The 21,801-nt window shown below is 27.2% G+C and overlaps 1 protein-coding gene across 3 annotated transcripts in view; it reads right to left on the minus strand.

The window, feature by feature from the left end:
• The window catches only part of LOC127283944 (uncharacterized), a 72,964-nt gene that overhangs the window by 9,754 nt on the left and 41,409 nt on the right, over positions 1-21,801 (minus strand). For 2 of the 3 annotated variants that reach the window (XM_051309133.1, XM_051309132.1), the window contains exons 2-4: positions 21,126-21,404; positions 6,659-6,919; positions 3,907-4,211 (exon numbers count right to left, since the gene is read on the minus strand). In XM_051309133.1, the coding sequence (XP_051165090.1) occupies positions 3,907-4,211; positions 6,659-6,919; positions 21,126-21,300 (741 nt within the window). In that variant the 5' untranslated portion in view covers positions 21,301-21,404. The remainder of the gene's footprint in view (positions 1-3,906; positions 4,212-6,658; positions 6,920-21,125; positions 21,405-21,801) is intronic. The other variant, XM_051309134.1, reaches the window with a different exon arrangement.

The following is a 21,801-nucleotide window of genomic DNA, read 5'->3' on the forward strand; positions in this document are numbered from 1 at the left end:
CCGGGAGAGCTTGGTACACGAAACTCGAGAAGACTCTACGGAAAATGGGCGCGATACCAACGAATTCCGACCCTTGTCTTTTTCAAATCGGAGAAGGAGAGGACGTCACTTTGGTTGCGGTTTACGTAGACGATTTTTTAATTGCCTCCCAGAAAACGAAAACAATCGACAAAATTTGCAACAGATTGGCCGAAGAATTCGAGGTTAAAGACCTTGGCAGTGCATCGTACTGTTTGGGAGTGGAGTTCCACCAAGAGGAAGGAAAAGTCACCATGCACCAACAAGGGTACATTCAAGAAATCCTTCAACGATTCGGTATGGCCGACAGCAAACCGGTGTCAACTCCAATGGACCCGAGCAACAAACTCACAAAAAGAGACGACATCACCACCGAGGAAGAAAAATTGCCCTATCGCGAACTGATAGGAGCACTGACCTATTTATCAGTGACAACTCGACCGGACATTTCATTCGCGGTAAGTGCCCTGGCTCAATTTAATAACAATTACGGATTTGAGCACTGGAAAGCCGCGAAACGCATCCTTCGCTATTTAAAGGGAACGATCAACATGGGACTTGTTTACAAAAAGGACTCCAGGCCGATCCGAGGTTTTGTGGACGCCGACTGGGGAGGATGCCTCGATGATCGGAGATCTCAATCGGGATTCATTTTCTTGATGAGCGGAGGTCCAATTTCCTGGGATTCACGGAAGCAGAGGACAGTGGCACTCTCGACGACGGAGGCGGAGTACATGGCGTTAACCGAATGCGCCAAGGAAGCCATATACCTCCAGCGATTGACTCGAGAACTCGGATTCAATGACCTTGCTGACTTGACCATCCTTTGTGACAACAGGAGCTGTCTCGCGTTAGCAGGGAACCCGACGTACCACGCGAGAACAAAACATATCGATATACGACACCATTTCGTTCGCGATGTGTTAAAAGAGAATTTATTTAAAATTGGACATATCTCTACGGAACAACAAGTGGCAGACTTTTTGACAAAAGGACTTTCAAAAGTGAAACACGTGTTCTGTGTAAAATCCTCTGGACTCTCTTGTATGGACATTTAATGTGAAGTTTCAATTTTTAGCTTTTGTGTTAATAATTTTCTTACTACGTGCAAAAGTGTATTTTCATTCAATTTTAAGACCTGTTAACTCGAGGGGGTGTGTTAGAATTAAATATTATATTGCTTTACGAGTTACACGTTTAAACTTTATTTGTATTTTTGAATTACGCGCGATCGGAAATACGTAACTTATATTTTCCCCTAAAACAACATCCGGTCTAGAACTTTCTTGACGCTTAACGAAAGCGTTCAGTTCGCTTGGTAGCTTCGTACCAAACACATCTCCTATTCTTATTGTACTAATTCTGTTTTATTTAATAAATATTATTCTATCTCCAAGATCTTGGTTGCTCGTCATTTTAACAAATGTTAAATAATTAATAAATTAAATAATATTTATAAATTTATAAAGATATCAAGATTTTTTTATACATATTATACCTAAAATATATATATATATATAAATACCTTATTTTTATCGATGTCGTTCAAATAAAATAATTTATAGATAAAAATTATACTATCAATATGGTACAGACAAGTCGATTGAACGACTCTCAATGATTAACTGACAATAATTGTACTTAAGTCACAATAATTATCAGTACCTAATTTAAAATAATATTATAATGAAATGACAAAATTAATATGTAATTATTTAAAAGTTAATTTAGTCTATACGTTTAAAAAAAAGAAAATTATCTAATTTGAATGATTTAAATTCTTTTACCTGAACTTTCGACTTTGACAAAAATGTATTTTTAAATAATTTTTTTTTTTACATGTATTATTGAAAATTTCTGACAATGGTAATTAGTATTTTTTAATTTGTTTTTAATGATTTTATAAAAATTATAAATTTTATTTCTACAGTTTGTTGTTTAATAGTTTTTTATTAATAATAATTTTTTTATTTTCTGAAGCGAAGATAACATATATAGTATAGTTATCAAAACATAATTAAACAACACTGTTCTTTATTGACTCGACGAGATTGATTAATTTTCATATTTTATCAAAATTTTACCGAGTGATAAATTCAGTTTATCAAGTTTTATAATTATTTTAATTAAATAATATTTATACAAGAATTTTAAATTTTTTGCTTTTTTACAATATTTAGCCTCTTAAAATTTGTTTGACATTTTTCACAAAAATTGTCAAATTTGATATTAATATTTTTTTTTTTTAATAATACTTTCAGTACCTGAATTCACGTTTAATAGAATTTTCATTTTAAAAAATTTTTATTTTCTAATGACAATTTCAATAAGTAAAAATTCGGTCAAATGGAGTTTCGGTGAAAAAGAAATTGAAAAATTAAAAATTCAGCTAGGGGAGGAGCGTGGGACGAAGTGTCGCACTCGCTTTTTTTTTTGTATTTTAGTTGTATCAAATAAAAGTAAATAAACGTAAATAATTTTTTCAATGTTTTTTATTTTAAATATTAAATTAAATAAAAAATTAAGTGAAGTATTAAAATTAAGTTAATTATTAAAAATATGTCATGAATTTTGTTTGAACCTGAAAAAAATTAGTAGCCTCCAGGTACATTTTTTTTATTTAAAATATTATAACTTAATTCCTAAACGGAAAATATCACAATTTTTTTTTTGTTTACAAAAGTAAAGGATATTAACTTTAAAAAATACTTATGTTTAAGATAAGTATGCAAAAAATTTATAGAAAAAATTTCCATTTTATGAAAACAAAAAACTAAATTTCCAGAGGTCGAAAACAAATTATTTATTCTAAAGCGTCTATATGAGTTATTAAAATCCTAAATGTTATGCCACCAAAAATAAAGGTTAAAGTGGTGTAACTATTGACATACGTCATGAACAATTAAATGTTATTGTTTTTGAGAAATGTTGACTGCGCCGCTTAACCTCACGCTCCCCTAAATAGAATTTCTGTTAATTAAAAATTTTGTTGAATAAAAATAAGGCAACAACAAAAATTAGAAAATCGTCAGGTTTGACATTGTAAATTTCATTTCAAAAAATTCTGACAGTTTAAATGTGGAATATTTACTAGTCTCACAAATTTTTATCAAAAAAAAAACGAAGCTGAAGTACGCAACGTTTATGATAAACGATTTTTTAAGAAATAATTTTTTTAAAATAAAAAATTCTATAATTTTTTGATTAATGAAAATTACGAGAAATATTTTTTTAGGCGAAAAATTATAGAATTTTTCATTTTAAAAAATTATTTTTCTAAAAATCATCAACGGTGCGTACTTCAGCTTCGTAAAATAAAAAATAAAAATTTACGCACGGATAGAAATGTGGTTTGGTTTGAAAAACAATTTTCAAAATACTTGTTAAAATTTTTTTAACATCGATTTAAAATTTTTATATCCCAATTTACTCAAATGGCAAAAAATTCGATTTAAATATCATATTTTTAAATTAAAAAAATAATTTAAAACTGAATTTAAAAGTGAAACTCTATAATTTATTTTAAAAGAAAAATTCGAATAGAAATAAAAAAAAAATTTCAAAAATTTGTTAAAGAAATAAAAATCCTTGAAAATATTGACTGGTGAGAAACCATGAAATATTGAAAAGGCTCCCTCCTTTAATATCCAAGATGAATTTTGATTATATATATATAAGAATATCATCTAGTTGAGAAGACGATATATTTTCTATTTTTCTTTTTCCCCTTCACTAGACATATTATTCACGTAGAAAATATCCGACCCCTCTGTATATATAAAATGCCACAAGGAGGGGTCGATTTCTATCTGATAATGATTGTATCGATTGCCATTGGTAATTTTTTTCTCTTATATAAAATATCAAGATGAAGTATGTGCGGCTTACCGTGGTACGATCCTCATCTCGACATCCGGGTGAAAAACTTCCGGGGGAACATCTAAATTTATCCTCTCGACAGCCTCCATTCGTTTGAATATTTTGCGTTGAATGATAATCGTTATTATCGGGAAAAAATACATTTTCCTTGCTATCGGTGTTAAGTAGTCTACGCAATTTTGTTTGAAGTTGATCGCTTCCGGTACCACTAGGCGGACCGGAAATAGTGCGACGCTGAGGAGCCGGTACCAATCGAGGGCTCTTCGGTGGCAGCGCAGGTGGCAGTGTTCGTTGAGGACTTAGTACTCCGTCAGCTAAAAATTTATATGCAAAAAATATAGTATAGACACATTTTCCTTTATTCATTTTATACATTTATTCATGATATTTATATTTTTATAATCAACTATTCTAAATGGGATATTACAAGGGAAATTTTCATTAAAAAAAATTTTTTTTGCTCCAAACATTTTTTTTTTTAAATCTATATGAAAAATAAAAAAAATACGTATTTGCACTCAACCAGTTTTAAAGACTAATTTTTTGTTATTTTATGTAAAGATTCAAAAATATAGTTAGACTAACTTTTCTTTCGATTGTTTATTCAATTCTTCCTTGGTCAAATTTTAGTTTAACAAAATTACCACTTAGTGTTTCTATTTTTTGTTTAGTGGATTTTTTATTCAAATTAAATAATATTAGAAAAATCATTGCTCCGGTGAAAGTTATAAAAAAAATTGCTGAATTGTGCTACTAGAGCACAAAAAGAAATAATCATAACATTTAAGAAAAATTTAATTTTTAGAAAGTAATTCAATTTTAAAAATACAAAAAAAAAAAAAATTTTTTTTACCTAGAAATATTAAAAAATTAATTTTGTGCTAAATTGTATTTATTCAGCAGACAAATTTTTTACTCTTTTTGGAGAATAATAATTTTTAAATTATTTCTAATTAAAAAAATGCTTTTTTGAATTTTAAAATTTGGTCCAAAAAAATTATCTTAAATTTTGGAACAGTTACAGTTGAAATTTTTAGAAATAATTAAATTTTATAGAAGGTTTTAAATTGAAACTTTTGAAAATAATTGAATTTAAGTGATTTTTAATTGAAATTTTTAGTGATTTCTGTTGCTGAAAAAGGTATTAAATATTCCAGACAATTTAAAACTAAAAAACGAAAAAATCGAGTGTAGAAAAAGATTTAGGGTGGTATAGGTAACGATCGGGAAACGATATTTATCAGCTACAGATGACAGTGTTAAAGAAAAAAAATAGTAACAATTTTTATTTTTATAAACAATGCCCAGCAGCGTACGAAAAATTTAAAATTTTGGGGTTTTTTTTTTTTTTTTTAAGAAATCGAGTGTAAAAAAGAATTTAGGGTGTTAGGAAACGATCGGAATACGATATTTATCAACTTAAGTTGACAATAAGTAAGATAAAAAATGTTAAGAATTTTTTTTATTAACAATTCCCATTGTTTCCTAACACCCTAAAATTTTTTTCTAAACTCGATTTTTTCTAAAAGCGCCAAATTTAAATTTTTTTTCGCGCTTCTGGTCATTATTTATAACAATTAAAATTGTTTCTATTTTTTTTATTATTCCTTGTCAACTCAAGAATACAAGTAAGGAATTAATAATTTTTGAAATAAAGCTCTAAATGTTCAAAAACTAAAAATTTAAACATCTGTCGCCATTTTTTATTATTTTTTATTACTGATTTTTTAATACACTTTTTTCATGATTCTGAACAATCAATCATATGGATTTTGAAAAAATTCAAGTTTTAGAAAAATAATATTTCTAAAAAATGAAAAAAAAAAATTGTAAAAATTACTTTTTTTTCATTTTTCATAGTGAAATATGATTTCAGTTTCTAAAAGCATTAAAAAAAAAAATTGTTAACCCCAAACCCAACCAATTATGTTTGATTTAAATTTTATTAATTATTCATTAAAAATTCAACTTTTTCTATAATTTTTATTTATTTTTGATCGGTAATATTTTTGTATTCTTTTTTGATGATTTTGAACAATCAATTGTATGGATTTTTAAAAATTTTAATATTTTTAAAAAATACTAAAATGGTGAAAAAAAATTTTTTTTTTTTAAATTTTGACAATTCACAATAATAATTTTAGATTCCATATAAAGCCAGAAAATAATTGACACCTCTTAACAACATTAATTTCGATGAGTTGAAATTTGTATTTGTGTATTTTCGAAAAAAGTCAGAAAAAGTCATATATAATCCAAGGCCTGCAAAAATAATTTTTTTCTTTTAAACTAAATGGCGTTGCTAACTTTTTGCACGTTAAAACTTCTAAATTAAAATTCTGTTAAATAAATAATTCAATTCGAAAAAAATTCTCCGACTAGAAAAATTCGAAATAACATTTAAGGAATTTTTCTCTACTTTTGAATTCGGAGAATACCACACACGAGAGTCAAATCGGCTTTTTGTGTCAAGCACCCGGTGAGCAATATTTTCATTGACTTCACTCTCTCTATATATATAATTCTATTGGACACAATGAAAAGGTCTTAAACCGAGGGCAAAATATACACATAGTGAACATTCACACATTATGTCCTCGGGGCAGATGCGCCTCTCTCTCTCTCTCTCTCTCTCTCTGCTACCTCTGTCTCGTGTGTCTTCATTGCGGGAAATGAATTAATTCCGTTTGTTGTATATATATATATATATATATATATATATATATATATATATATATATATATATGTTGTTGTCACTTACGCTTATCCTGTTCGTGGCACGTGGCCCAACAACAAGGCGGGGAGAGTGGACCTGGCAGTTGTGGGGATGTCTGTTGAATGGTACCGGGAACAGGATTTCCGCATTTTCTAAGAAGCCTCGGAGGTGCACCGGGAGCTGTTAACTGAGATACCTGAAGGTGACCGCTGTTCTTCAACTCTTGTTTCCGGTCCAGTACAGTCTCACTCTTCACGTAGAAGGCCTTAGATTCCTGCAGCAACTCAACTGCACTCTTCCTCTTACCTATATATAAATATAAACATAAATATATATATGTACATATTATAAACACGCATGTCGTGAAACTAGATTCTTATTATAAGTGATACTGTACTACAAATGAGTATTATACATATATATACAAATATGGAATATATAATCTACTTCCTGTAACCAGATATCCTGCTTGTATATATGTATATTATCACTTTTGCTAAAACGTTTTCACTACTTTATGAACGCTCAACAAAAAACATATATATATGAAACTTAAAATGTTGAAAAGGGACACGCATGAATATTATACTCACGGAAATTATACATATTACAATTTTTTGTGGCATTGAATTTCAAATTATCAAATTTCTATATTTTTAGCAGTATTTAATAAAGTTAGAGATTATAATATCGTATATAGTGAATTAAAATTTTTTAATAAAATTTGGTGTATTAGTAGATAAAGCTTGTATACAGATGCAGTTAAATTTTTGAGACAATTTTTTTTAACATTAAGAAATTGATGGAAATTTTTATGATACAAAATAAATATTTATAGGGTATACAGTGACCGACACCCTGGGTATACTTTTAATTTTAAATGACATTTTATCGGAATTTATTAAATATTTAGTTATAAAATAAATTTCAAATAAAAGATTTGAGTTAAAATTTATTATACATAAGTTGAAAATTAAAAAAGTTTATAATATTAATTTAAAAATGTATGGTATGAAAACAGTGAACGACACTCTTTAATAAAATAAAAAATATTTAAACTACTATTTAGATAACATGATATTTATTAATATTATCACAAATTTTATTATTCAGATTTAATGCACAAAAAAAGTTGCTTTTAAAATATAATTATTTAACAATTTTTTCACATCTATAAAATTTATAATCAATAAAGCAAATTTTTTAAGGTTAGTTTTCTAGAAAGTAAAATGTTTATTTTGATTATTATGATACAAAATAAATATTTAATGAATAAATATATTTTCTTTAAAAAAGTGTAGGGTCTTGGAGAGCTGGCACGTGCTCCAGGAAAATCAACATTGGCAGGCCATATAGTAGGATGAGAAATGCTTAAATTATTTTTTTTTAATTTCATTTGAATTATTTTAGACTTTAAGTTTTTAATATAACTTTTTTTATTTTGTAAATTGAAATACATTATAATTAAATTATAATGCTTCAAGACTTTTCGTTTTAAATACAATATTTTTATGATTAACATATGTGGAGCGATATAAAAAAAAGGCACGTAAAAAGCAAAAAATTTAAGGTTATGTTTGTAAGTTTTGGATTGAAAATACACAAAAAGTAAAATCATCACAAACATAACATTAAAATGATTTAATTCTTAGATCTCTTTCTTTATATCACGTCAACTATTCTAAATTTCAATCGTTGAATACGTTAAATAGGAAATTATTCAAGTACACAAGTTACTGTGTTCAAAGATTAATTATTTCTTATTGTTTTCGCACCAGAATACTAATTAATCGATGTGTTTTCATTGCCTCTTGTACCATATGCAACCAACATACAACACTAATTTTTTGTTGTTGAGATGAATGCAAAAATTTAACAACATTACTTCATCTGGAACATTAAAAACAGGTGATACCGCTACTAGAATGACAGCAAGCAAGGTTGGATGACTACACTTCGAACCAGAGATGGGTAGTGACGCGTCACTGGAGAATTTTCATGTAAATTGCATGCACGTATTTTACGTAAATTACCTGTCTCGATCAAAAATACATTGTTGTAAAAATCTCGGGTTATAAAATAGAAGGTAAATTACTGTAAACAAACTATGTAAATTACATAAGGTAAATTACTTTCCCATCTCTTGTTGCGAACCAATTAAAAACGCAGGACCATACTTATATTTATACAATAATAATACAATATTTATCCGCACACAGTTAATTCAAATAAAATTTAGTATATATTTAATTTTTTTTCAAACCCAGAACGGCCGGGCCCCCTAAGACTCCGGGCCATTTTGTACTATAACTATAAATTTTAATAACTTAAAATTTTTTATTTAAAGGGAAGGACGAGTGAAATTTTAACCCTTCAAAATTTACGTTGTTGATATATGCTAATTTTTTAAATTAGGAATTAAAAAAAATTTTTTATTTTTTATTTACAATCCAGAATTAATTTAAATTATTGAAAATTAAAAAATTAAAATTTTTGGAAAATCCATACGATAGATTATTCAAAAACTCAAAAAATGTATATATAAAAAAAATGTTTGATGCAAAAAAAAAGAACCTCCCTGAAGTTGGCTTCGACGCTAAGCGCCAAAAATTGTTTTTCGCAGAATCAAAAATATCAAAACATTTTTTAAAAAGATTTTTGGTCCACACAATGCCTTGAGAAGTATTTTTCAAGGTATTATTTGAATTGAAAAATTAAAAAAAAATAATTTGAAATTTTTGATTCTGCGAAAAACAATTTTCGGCGCTGAGCGTCGAAGCCGACTTCAGGGAGGTAAAAAAGATTAAGTTTTAAAAAAACAAATTTAAAAGTTGACAATTTTCTTCATAATTTCTTATTGGGTAATTTTCAAAATCGCGCCAAAATCTTTTTGTATAGGTTATGTTTGTTCGGTCAGTTGCAATTTCGGTCAAATGAAAATTCGGTGCTTTAAGAATTCATAAATCAAAATTCGGTCAATTGCAAATTCTGACATTTAAAAATTAAAATTTAGTTTTTTCTAATTTTCTATATAATTTCAAATAATTTTTGTTATAGTGAGTTAAAGACAATGAACATCATTAAATCAATTTAAAAATGTACCCGACATATAAGTATGTAATTGTAGATATAATAAGGATCATTAGAATGGAATTAATTAAACAAAATAGATGCAGATTAGCGATTATCTATAATTTTATATATTGTTTGTCCGCCTCGCAACTGTTACATTATCGCGTTCAATTATAAATCATCGTATTTGACTAATATATCGCGTTTAGATTTTATAATTTTCAGTTTCGCTAATTGTCTGGTCAATGAGTTATTGTCAAGCAGATGTACTCCGTGAATCACATGATAATTATTATATACATCAAGTTCACGAATACATATATGTTAATGAGAAACGATAAAACTTTATAACGGTAACTCGTGCACTTTATGCTTTTTGTTTTTCTAAACTTAATTCATTGTATATCGTTATGATATATATATATATGTACATTCTACGTGAAATCTAACTATGACATTTTAAATTCGGATAAATATATTTTTATTTCGTTCTTTGCAGAAAAAAATAGTATAAGTGCCCAAATTTTTAAGTTATAAAATTTTAAAAATCTAGATTTTATTGAGGTTTTTTAAAAGTAGAGATCTAATTTCAATGACATCTAATTTTAAAAAGTATCGAATTTAGGAATTTTTGCCAATAGAAAAAAGTTTCAGTTTTTCATAGACTTTCAAAATATTTTAATAAAAAAAAGATTTGAATTTTTCTATAAAAAATAGCGATTTTTATAAACAAATTAATTATTTTTTGTAACTTTCGGCAGGTTTTTTTTTACATTTTTTTTTTTGTTTTTACATACCGTCAACCAGGGCTATTATAATCACCCAGGGGCTATTATACTCAGCGTCAGTTTTTAATTAATAAAATATTTATACCTAATGAAATATTTAAATTTGACTTTTGGTGTAAATATATTGTTTGATAGTTTTATTATAGAGGGTGCTAAATGTTACTACTTAATTTTTTAACAGAAAGTAGAAAAAAATTCAAAAAGTCGTAAAAGTAGAAAAAAAAATTGTTGCAATCACCATACAAAATTCTAATTTTTTTCATTACAATATGCTTATTTTGGAGGGGAAGGGATCCAAAACCTTTGAAAATATGCTTACGTAATACTTGAATGGCCCATAAGGTACAACATAACCTCAAAAAAATAACTTTCATTAATATTTATTTTGTTTTTCATGTTAATTTTATAACTTTTTCTTCATAAAATAACTTAAAAAGTTTGTTAGAAACTATATATTGAGTTGTTTATTTAACTTAAAAAATGTTAATTTAGATTTAGATTTTCGTAAAATTTCAATATTCAACTTTCAAATTTGTTAAACAATTGTTATGAAATTTTTTTTTTAGATTTTCTATTTCTTTATCCTAATCTAGACTATCTGCAGAAAAGATTTCATATACCTAAATCTGTATAAAAAAATGTTAAGGATATTTTATAAATAAACAAACTTTTCTGAGTATAATAGCCCCAAACGCGGAGCTATTATACTTACTACTTCAAGTTTCTATAACTTTGGTAAAAAAAACTTTTTTTTGTCGTCTAACTTATAGGATACTTTTAGCCGAATGTACCATCCAGAAAAAAGATTTCTTTGACAAATTTTTCAAATTTTCAAATTTTTACAAAGAAAATTTATTTGTTTTAAATAAATTATTTTTGATTCAAAAAATAATTATCTTCGTTTAAAAGAAATTTTTTATTTAATTCAAATAAATGTTTCTTTGATCCTTAACCCTAAATTGCAAAATTTTTTAGAGTAGGCCTGAGGATCTTTTTTTGTTTAAATAATTTGTTTAAAAAATTTTTTTTTCTCTTTTTTATATTTTATATAAACCATATTTGCGAATTTCGAAACATATATTGATTTTTATAGGGAATATTCATGAGTCGCCATGCAAAAATAAATATTTTTTTTTACAAAAAAACAATTATTATTTTAGGATCGATTTTAAATACGTATAACCTCGTACGTGTGTGTGTGTGTGTGTGTGTTCATGTGTTTTCCTAGACAAGTTTTGTGTCGCTCGATACTCTCATGTGCCAAACTGTAAGTAACAATACACTTATATCAAAGGAATTACTCTACTTCCCAAAGCTATATATTCTTACAATAGTATACTTCTTTTCTTAGAACCTCTTATATATCTACAAAAATAGTTGAAAGACGCCTCGTTTTAATAAATAAAAAAAAATTTATTCTACATTTCCAGACAATAAGTTAGGTATCCGCAAAAGCTTTTTTTTAAATAAATTTTTTTAAATTTAATACGATTGCCATTTTTTAAATTAAACAAATAAATTCAGTTTTTAAATAAAAAGGAAAGTATTTGTTTTTGGTTTTCAGAAATCATTTGAAGTCAAACGTATCCAAAAAAAAAAATAAACTTTTCAGCTTCCGCAATAGTTTGATTTCTTTTTCCTCCTCATAGAAGAATAATATAAATAAGTTCGACTTTTGTTTCCTTATTTTTACAAGGATTGAAAGCACTTATCTTAATTTGTCTCTCGATTGTGGTATTTTGTATAAATATATGTATATATCAAAACATACATAAAGGGGAAAGAAAAAGGAATTTATTTTTCAAATCGTTTCAAATAAATAATATAGGATCCTAAAAGTTTTGAATAAAAATAATAAATATTTATAATAAAAAATAATATTTAAGAAACATAACTTTCAAAAACAATCATGGTGTATACTAAATTAATTAAATAAAATAATAGAAAAAAAATAAATAAAAAAAAAGAATTCAATTCGTATATTTATCCAGGAAATTGAAATTTGAGTAATAGAATATAACTCTTGGAGGTTAATGCTCCAACAACCTTAATTGGAGGAAACACGGTCATACCCTCAGAGAGTCAGACTATTATGTCTATATATAATATATGTATACAAATATATAGATATAAAAGAAAAATTTTTTCTCTGAAAAATTTATAAATTTCCGTTAAAAATCAATGTAAAAATGATTCGAGATAAAAATTCAACTTGATGCTGTAAAAATTATATGATATCATAATAATGTATTTAGAAAAATGTAAATGATATTCTCAAGCGCAGCTTTCGAAATATCATCTTTTTGTTGACCTGCTTCTTTTATTTTATATATATATATATATATATATATATATGTTTGTGTGTTCTTATCGTTCTAGTATCACTCAAGTGGTGTTTGTAAGAAAAAACTCTTAGCCATTGCGGATCATCAATCAACGGGCACTCTCGAGCCAAGAAAATCGAACAAAAAGATGAATAAAAAAAAGGAGGGAAAAGAAAAGATAGTATGTATATACATGAAGCAGATGTTGTCTATCATTAACGCCCTCCTGGTCACGAGTCACATATTTCTCTTTCTTTCTGTCTCTCTTTTATACCCTAAAATAAAACTCATTGATCCGATTTTGCAATTTATCGATATTTATAATATCGAATTTCTATATTTTTAATTGAATTTTATAATGTCGAAATTATATCATCATCATAAACTATAGTAGATCACGTAGGAAGTTTTGAAAATACCCCTTTTTTGGAAAATGGCGAGTATACACGGAGAAAAATGGAAAAACGCATAAAGTAACTCTAACTACTTTAAAAGTAAAACCGTAATAACTGCGTCCGCAGTTTCTGCGCATTTCTGTCAATTTTTACGTAATAATTTTTACTATTTTCGGAGTAAATTTTACTATTTCTGGAGTAAAGATTGACAGAAACTGCGGAAACTTCCGGTTTTACTTTTAAAGTAGTATTAGGGTCAACCGGGGTAAATCCGAACGCTTTTAGTAAGTTTCAACAATAACATAAGTTTTTTCTTTAAAAAAAAATACTTCCGGTATTCTGGTGCATGAAGTTGTTACTTTACTTCCATAGAACAATTTTATGGGGTAGAAAAAATTTTTGATAAATTACAATCGCAGGAAACTTAGCGTTCGTATTTACCTCAATACTTTGCAACTTTCCTAAAATATGGGGGTAAATACGAACGCCACTGTATTTCAGAAAAATCTTAGGGAAAATAAATTTAAAGTATTGCAATTGTTAAACTTATATAAAAACTCAAAAAAAATACGATAATAAACCTATTATGTAATAATGCATCATATATAAATACAAAAATCAAACAGGTTAAAAATTAAAATGCATTACACAATTAAAACCTTCAATAACTTTATCAAATCATAACGGATTTTTGCAAAACTTGGTACAGAAAGTATTTTGGAGTGATTGAATGTAAATACAAAAATAAAAGTCAAATTTTTTAAATTCAAAATGGCGTACTTTCCTAAAACTTATTTTTAAAAATGATCAAATTTGCTAACCCTGAAACCCCCCGAGTAACAATTTTCGAGCGAATCCAATGAATTTTTTAATTCTCGTCCGCCATTTTGAATTTTGAAAAACTGACTTCAAATTGGTAATTAGCGACCCCAAAAACCGTAGAATACCAAATTTTATTAAGATCCTGAAAAACTTTTTTCAACAAACCATTTGGCAAAAAAATTGAAACACTCCTTCGAGAGAACAGAGATTAAGTTTCTGCTTATTAATTACTAACGAGGATACGTATAGAAAGAAAAACTTTTTTCTATGTACTTTTATATAATGTTAAAATAATAGTGTAATCAAATAAAAACAATTTTGTGTGGCTTTGATGTAAAAAAAAATTATTAAAAATACCGTTCGGATTTACCCCAGTTTTCCAATTTTCTTGGGTAAATACGAACGGTCTGATATTATTAATAAAATTTTACAGAAGGCAAAAATCAAATATAGTTTCTGTTCTAGTATTCATAACAAACAATTATAAATAATAAAATGAATTTTTAGCTTCTTTTTCTTCAAATACGAGACAAAATACTGAAAGAGTGTCATCTTTGATTTTCAATCTTTTTTGCAATACTTGTTATCTTTGTTTATGCTGTTGCTAATTAACAAACAAAAAATGGGATAATACTTAGAATCTCTTCAAGAGGATCTGAGGTAAAAATTCTCATATCGAACTTATTTTTAAAAATTTTAATTAAGCTGAAATAATTAGCGTTCGGATTTACCCCCCGTTCGGATTTACCCCGACTGACCCTATAAAAGTTACTTTATTCGTTTTTTTATTTTCCAACGAAAGGTATCACAGAAAATTAAAAGGCATTAAAATAAGCTGCAACGCTTATTATTTTAATCCAATTTTGCTTATTTTAATCCATTTTGGTAGTAAAATAAGCAAAATTGGATTAAAATAATAAACGTTGCAGCTTATTTTAATGCCTTTTAATTTTCTGTGATATCTTTCGCATACAAATTTAAATACTTAATATAATCGCTATTTTCCGAAAAAGCGGTATTTTTAAAATAAAATTTTTATTCCAGGTTCTTTTTTGGCTCTATAGCCATGGTTCGCCTATTTTGAACCTCCAAAAAGGTCATATATATAGAAGAGAATGCTCCTATTTTATGATAAATTTTTTTTTAAATATATTTTTTTGTACCTTTTGGTATAGGGGATACCGGGGCTGTTTGGCGCAGGGGTTGCTTGGCGCACTTGAGTTTATTTAAAAGTGTTAAGTTACATTAATTTTTCTCTTTATTCTGCTTAAAGTACTTGATGAACTGTAAGTTTGTACAAAATTTCATTAATATTCATTAATTATTGTGGAGTATAGATTAAGGCCATGTGAGACAAAGACACTTTTTGGTAGTTCCAAGTATTCTCAGAAATAAGAAGAAATTTCGGGTTGAAATTTTGAGGAATGATAAAACAGGGTTGAAGGAATTGGGCTGTTCTACTTATTTACTATAATTGAATGCGAAATAATTTAAAAGAAGTAATTAATACTGGAGTTAATAGGTTTTTTTTATTTCTTTGAGCGGCCACTAACTCGAATTGGCGCTAGTTCCCTGGACCACTGATACATTCACGCAACGTCTGTGTGTACCCCCGCCTTGTTGAGTTCAACTTTTGTTCAAAAATGGGAATTTTCAAACTTTTATTTTTAATACTTAAACGCAAAATTTTGCTTCAAACCGAGAACAGCGCCATTCTGAATGCTATTCTCTATCATATTTTACAAATTTCAACCAAAAATTCTTTACCATTTCAGAGAATACTTGGTAATACGATACCATGTTTTTTGCATGGGGGTCACGTGGGTATTTCCCACATGGCCTTAAAATAACTGATTTTGGCACTCCAAAGTAATTTTTTAACCTCTTCATTTTTTTGTGATATCTCTTTAAAAAATTCATTTTAGAAGAGCTCAAATATTAAGTTTTGACCTCTATACATTTGTTATTAAGAAACAAAAAAATTTTTTTCATTTATATTAACAGTTTTTATAAAAAATTAATAAATATTTCAAAAGTACATTCGGGGTTAGGTGGCGCGGTTATCTGAAAATTTCGTTAAATATTAATAAAATGAAGTATATATACTTAACCGAATTTTCGTTTAATTGAATTATCATAGAACAAAATTTTTTATTTAGGTATTATGTAATATTTATTGAACCGAATATGTATATTTATAGAATTTTTAGATTGAGAATTTTTTCTCAGACGATTATTTTTTAGCCGAATTTGCTTTTAGTAGAATTTTCATTTAGCCGAAATTTTATTTAACAAAATTCACCTAGAAAAAAAATTTCTTCAAAGAAATCAATTTTTTTAAAAAATTTTTTTTTTTGATTCAAAGAAAATTTATTTGCTTTAAACAAATTATCTTTGATCCAAAAAAATTATCTTCGTTTCAAAGAAACTTGTTATTTAATTCAAATAAATGTTTCTTTGACCCTATATATCAATGCTAGAATTTCTTTGATTTAATGAACAAATTTCTTTGAAACTAAAAAGCTTTTTTGTTGCAAAGAAAATTTTACTATGAATGAAAGAAAACAAGTCAAAGAAATTGGTTTCTTTAAATCAAAGAAATCTTTTCTCTGGGTGTTCATTTAGCTGAATAACTTTAAGTAGAATTTGCTTATAGTAAAATTTTCATTTAGAAAAAAGTTTGATTTAAAATATTTATTTGACATTTAACAGATACTAAATATTAAGATAAAATTTGTACGGAAAAAAATAGCGAAAACTTTCACTAAATTGGGGAAAACAATTAAAAAACTAAAACTAATACTATTAAAAATTTTGCTATTCTATAGTGAAACCTTTCGCTGTTCTAGGTAAATATTTTTTCCCTTTAAAACTTACAAAAATTATTTAATTATATATTTTACCTACGATCAAAATTTCTTTTGTTTCGATTTTAAAAATTTTTTTAAAATGATTCTAAAAATGAATCATGCAACTTATTTTTTTTAGAAAATAATTCTTAACATCTTCATCACCGAGATTTTTAAACAAATGCACCGTTTTTTAAAATAGGTTATTTGTTCATGAATAGAGAAAATTATTTCTTAAACAAATAATATTTTTAAAAATGATGCTTTTGTTTAAAAATCCCTGTGGTGAAGATGTTAAGAATTGTTTTCTGAAGAAAATAAGCCATGATTCATTTAAATCGAATCATTTTAAAAAAATTTTAAATAACCGATATAAAAAAAATTTTGATTATATGCAAAATATATGTAAATAAATAATTTTTGTAAGTTTTAAATTTTTTTCTTAAAACTTAATATCTATTCTTCCGATAGATATTATTAATATTTTAATTTTTTAAATGTCAAATAAATTTTTTTTACTTGAGGTCTGCGCTCATTTCTGTCCTTAACTAAATTTTATTCAAATCTTAACTATATAATAAATTTTAAACGAATTTACTTAAAACTTGGAGAGTGAGAGTGAGAGCGAGAGAGATAGAGAGAAATATGTTTTCTGTAATTTTAAATGTGAACGCGTGTAAACAATGCGTTAACAAGTACAGCATAGTTCTACGAACTTATCGCATCTCACGACATTTATAACAACGATGTACGACATCAAAAAAGGATAAGATGCGAGAGGGAGAGAGAGAGAGAGGCTTCCTTAAAAAGTGTTATTTGCCCAGCTCTGTTTTCACAGCTGCTTCAATAATAATTATTTTATCGCTCACGGTTTCCCTCTTTCATTTTTTGTTTTAGTCCTTGAATTACGTCATTTTGTCATTATCAATTATAAGGGAATGAAGAAATGATGATGGTAGTCAAAGAATTCTTAATTACGTTACTTATACTTGACTTTAATGATTCACCTGCGCAATTTTACAGGAGTTAATTATAAGAGTCGTTATTATATGTATAATATCAAGTTGAATTTGTTGATTAATGTTTGTTTGGTTCGTTTTTTTCTATATATTGTTAATTATTTTGAGAAGTTTCATGTTTTCAATTAAAGATGAAGTGTATGGTAAACTTTAGGGGGAGAAAATTATGCACATAATAAGCCGAAGTATATAAACCCAGATAGCAAAACGAACTAATCATTATTTTTGCTGAAGTTCACAAACAATATTGGATGCCTATTAATGGCAATATCGCATCTTATAATTTTATAAAATGTGGTCCACTATTGGCAATCAATAGTTGGACAAGGAATGGATATAAAAATTTCATTCAATTCATTTCACATATATGGAGATAATTAAAATATATATTTCCAACCACCAAAACGACAAAGTGCGGGAACGAAATTGAATTCTGATTTCAACAACAAAGGAGTCTATTCTGATAATGTTAGCACAGAAAATTATAAGGTATTAAAATAAGCTGCAATGCTTATCATTATAATGCAATTTTGCTTATTTTAATACCAAAATGGATTAAAATAAGCAAAATTGGATTAAAATAATAAGCGTTGCAGCTTATTTTAATGCCTTTTAATTTTCTGTGGAACCTTATAACAAGTCGAATTAAAATTGCGTCAAAAATGTAAAGCACATTTGTACACTGTAAAAAGAAGGTACTAAAATAGTATCAATTTTTAGGTATTAAAATAGAACCAAAAGGCAATTTAGTGCCTAAAGTTGGTATTAAATTAATACCTCTCGTTTTACAGTGTATTTAGTTAAGTTTTAAGACGAAAAATCCGTTGTATTTAAAATCCTAGCTGTTCCTGCTTTCGAATTATTATAAAAATACAGTTTTAAGGAGATTGTGCAACAAAAAACAACATTTAATATCTTAATAACAGAGAGACTTTAACGAAATCAAAACAAAATTCAAAAACACTTTTGTTTTGCTTCTAATCTGAATTTTCCGTTTCTTAAAGAAAACTCAACGACCGCTTTTTTAATTTTGTTCCATAAGCAGGATCATCAAGTGAACTTGTTCAGACCATAGTCCTAAACCGTCATTGTCTAATGGATTTTTAAAGTTTCGGAAACGTCAATACTTTGTCAAATTTTTACAAATTTATATATATTTTTATCCAAATCATTTTCCTGATTCTACAAAAAAAATTATTACAGCAATGAATAAAATTGTCAATAATAATTTTTCTGTCAAGAATCAAAAAAATGATTTGGATAAAAATATGGATGAACTTGTAAAAGTTTTGCAAAGTATTGGCGTTTCCAAAATTTAAAAAATTCCTGCACTTACGAAATACTTGAAGCAATGTCTTGATGTTTAAGCAGTGACGGTTTATGAATACGGTCTGAACAAGCTGTCAAACCTGTGCATGTATAGTATTTCTCGACTTTTGGAAACGTTCTAAAATCAATTCACTTGAAGTTCTCTTGCTTATATGGAACAAAGTAAAAAGAAGCTGTCGCGTTGAGTTTTCTTTTAAGCATACATGAAATAAATATTAATGTAAGATTTAACTGTTATGAATTGTCACTATATATAATGTTACATTTATAAATAAAATATAAAATAAAAATAATATGCATATTATTAAGCTATTAAATATTGTATTTTATTGCATAATCTTTTTAAAACCGTATTTTTATAATAATTCGAAAAAAGAATCAGCTAGGATTTTAAATAGAACGGATTTTTGGTCTTGAAACATCATCAAATACAACTGTGCTTTATATTTTTATCATTTCATTTTGACATGTCGTTTCTTCCCAATTGTGCCAATTAGTAGAAATAACCAAGCGAATATTTAAATTTTCACAAAAATACTTGTTTACAATTTGGAAATAGTTATTTTTTGTACAAGGGATTAATTTTAAAAATCTGGAATTGTATTTTAAAGAGTCCTAAAAATGACTAAAAATATAACGTTTTCTTTATACTTCATAACAAAACTAAAATGATTTCTGATGTTTACCTATACTACAGAATCCCTATCCCTTTACAACTAAAACGTTTTTATACGATTGGCTCTCTCCCACTTTACAGGAACAAGTCAAATTTTTATTTTTGATGTCATTATTTATTTTGTTAATTAAAAAAGCACTTGTAATCGTAAGCAGTTTTGAACACAATGCACTTGTTTGTAAACATAAGGAATAAATATCCATTTTTTCCAAAGTTTCATAACTCGCACCGCACAAAATTATCATTCCGGAATTAACGACATTTTGCCCTTTGATCATATTTCCGGATGATGCTTTTCATTGTTTTTCATTACAGAAATTTTATTTGATAGAATTATTCTCACATAACAGAATTTTTATTTAATAGAATATAAGTGTAGTAGAATTTTTATTGGACAGAATCTCGGTCTAGAAGAAGTTTCGAATAGCAAACCTTCTATTGGACAAAAATTTTGATTTGGCAGAATTTACATCTAACAGAAATCTCACCTGACAGAATTTTCGTTTGACAGAAAACTGAGATTTCTGTTAAGTGATAATTCTGTTAGATGAAAATTCAATCGAATCAAAGTTCTATCTAATAGAAGGTCTGCTATTCGAAACTTCTTGCTTCTTCTAGAACGAGATTCCGTCCAATAAAAATTCTGTTCACTCATATTCTGCTCGAAAATTCTGTTGGGTGAGAATTCTGTTAGGAGGCATTTCTGTTGGATGAAAATTTTGTCCAAAGTTCTGTCCAAATAAAAATCTGTTACCTATAATACACCAGTTTAACGGAAATTCTGTGAAATGAAATTTCTGTTACATAAATTTCTGTCGATTGGAATTTCTGAAATATTAACTATTGGGAATTTTAATGCGTCTCAAAAATCACAACGACATATATGCAACATTGTCGCTTAGGTTGATATTCTCATGTTTATAGTATAGTAATGACGACCTAAGCGACAATGTGACTTGGGATCTTTTTAATCTGTAAGGCAGTATTGAAATGTTATATATTTAGAAGATTCGTTGTATATGAATGTATGTAAATGATCATTAATCGCGATACACCTTTTTTTGATGATTCGCATCCTTGTAAGCACAGCATTGTCACGGCTCGGTGTCTAAGACCGAATGGCCTTTATGTGATAAGCACTTTGGGCATTTAAGTATGTATATATATTTTTTCATTTTGAAATTTTTATATTACTTTAATAACAGAGCATATTTTTATAAAATCTCAAATCAATTTACCTGAATAATCATGTTGACGATGATGATTCCTGACGTAGGGTGGTGGTGCAGCAGCAACAACTTGTTGTTGAGGTTGCATATCCCAGTAGCCTCTGTTGTTATTAAAATTGTTGAGCTTTGGTTGTTGAGACGGCGAGGTTTGCTTGCAAGGCAACCGGGCCATGGCAGTCATCATTTTCTCGCCTCTTTGTCCTGAGCATTAAACAATCACTTTGCCGACCTGAACCTTAATTTATTGCGTCGACGCCTCAACCCCATTTCCTCGCTATTGTCTGCCCTCTACGCAAGAAAAAAGAAAGACAAAAAAAAAATTAATAATACATCATTAATAATATCATTCAAGTAGTTGATTATTTCATTTTCTATTTTTTTTTTATTTTTTTTTATCTACCCGACCTTCCGGTTCTCAATTAGCCAAATTTAATTCTGTACTTTGCGAGGATGTACATTCCTTTATTTCTTTCTCTTTGTATTATATTAATCTTTAAATATATATACATGACTCGCGACTTTTTTTTATATAGAATTCAATTTATTTCCTTTCGAGAAAGAAGAAAAAGAAAAAAAAGAAGGAATTTGTTGTAAATAACTTTTGGGTTAATCAGAAAAAAGAGAAAATAAGTTTTTCAAATATTTTTTTATTTTACGGTTATCATTATAATATTTCTGCAAATTT

The sequence above is a fragment of the Leptopilina boulardi genome, unplaced genomic scaffold (assembly GCF_019393585.1).
Source record: "Leptopilina boulardi isolate dan_hultmark-lab unplaced genomic scaffold, ZJU_Lbou_2.1 LbouV2_316, whole genome shotgun sequence".
In the NCBI taxonomy this organism is placed as follows: domain Eukaryota; kingdom Metazoa; phylum Arthropoda; class Insecta; order Hymenoptera; family Figitidae; genus Leptopilina; species Leptopilina boulardi.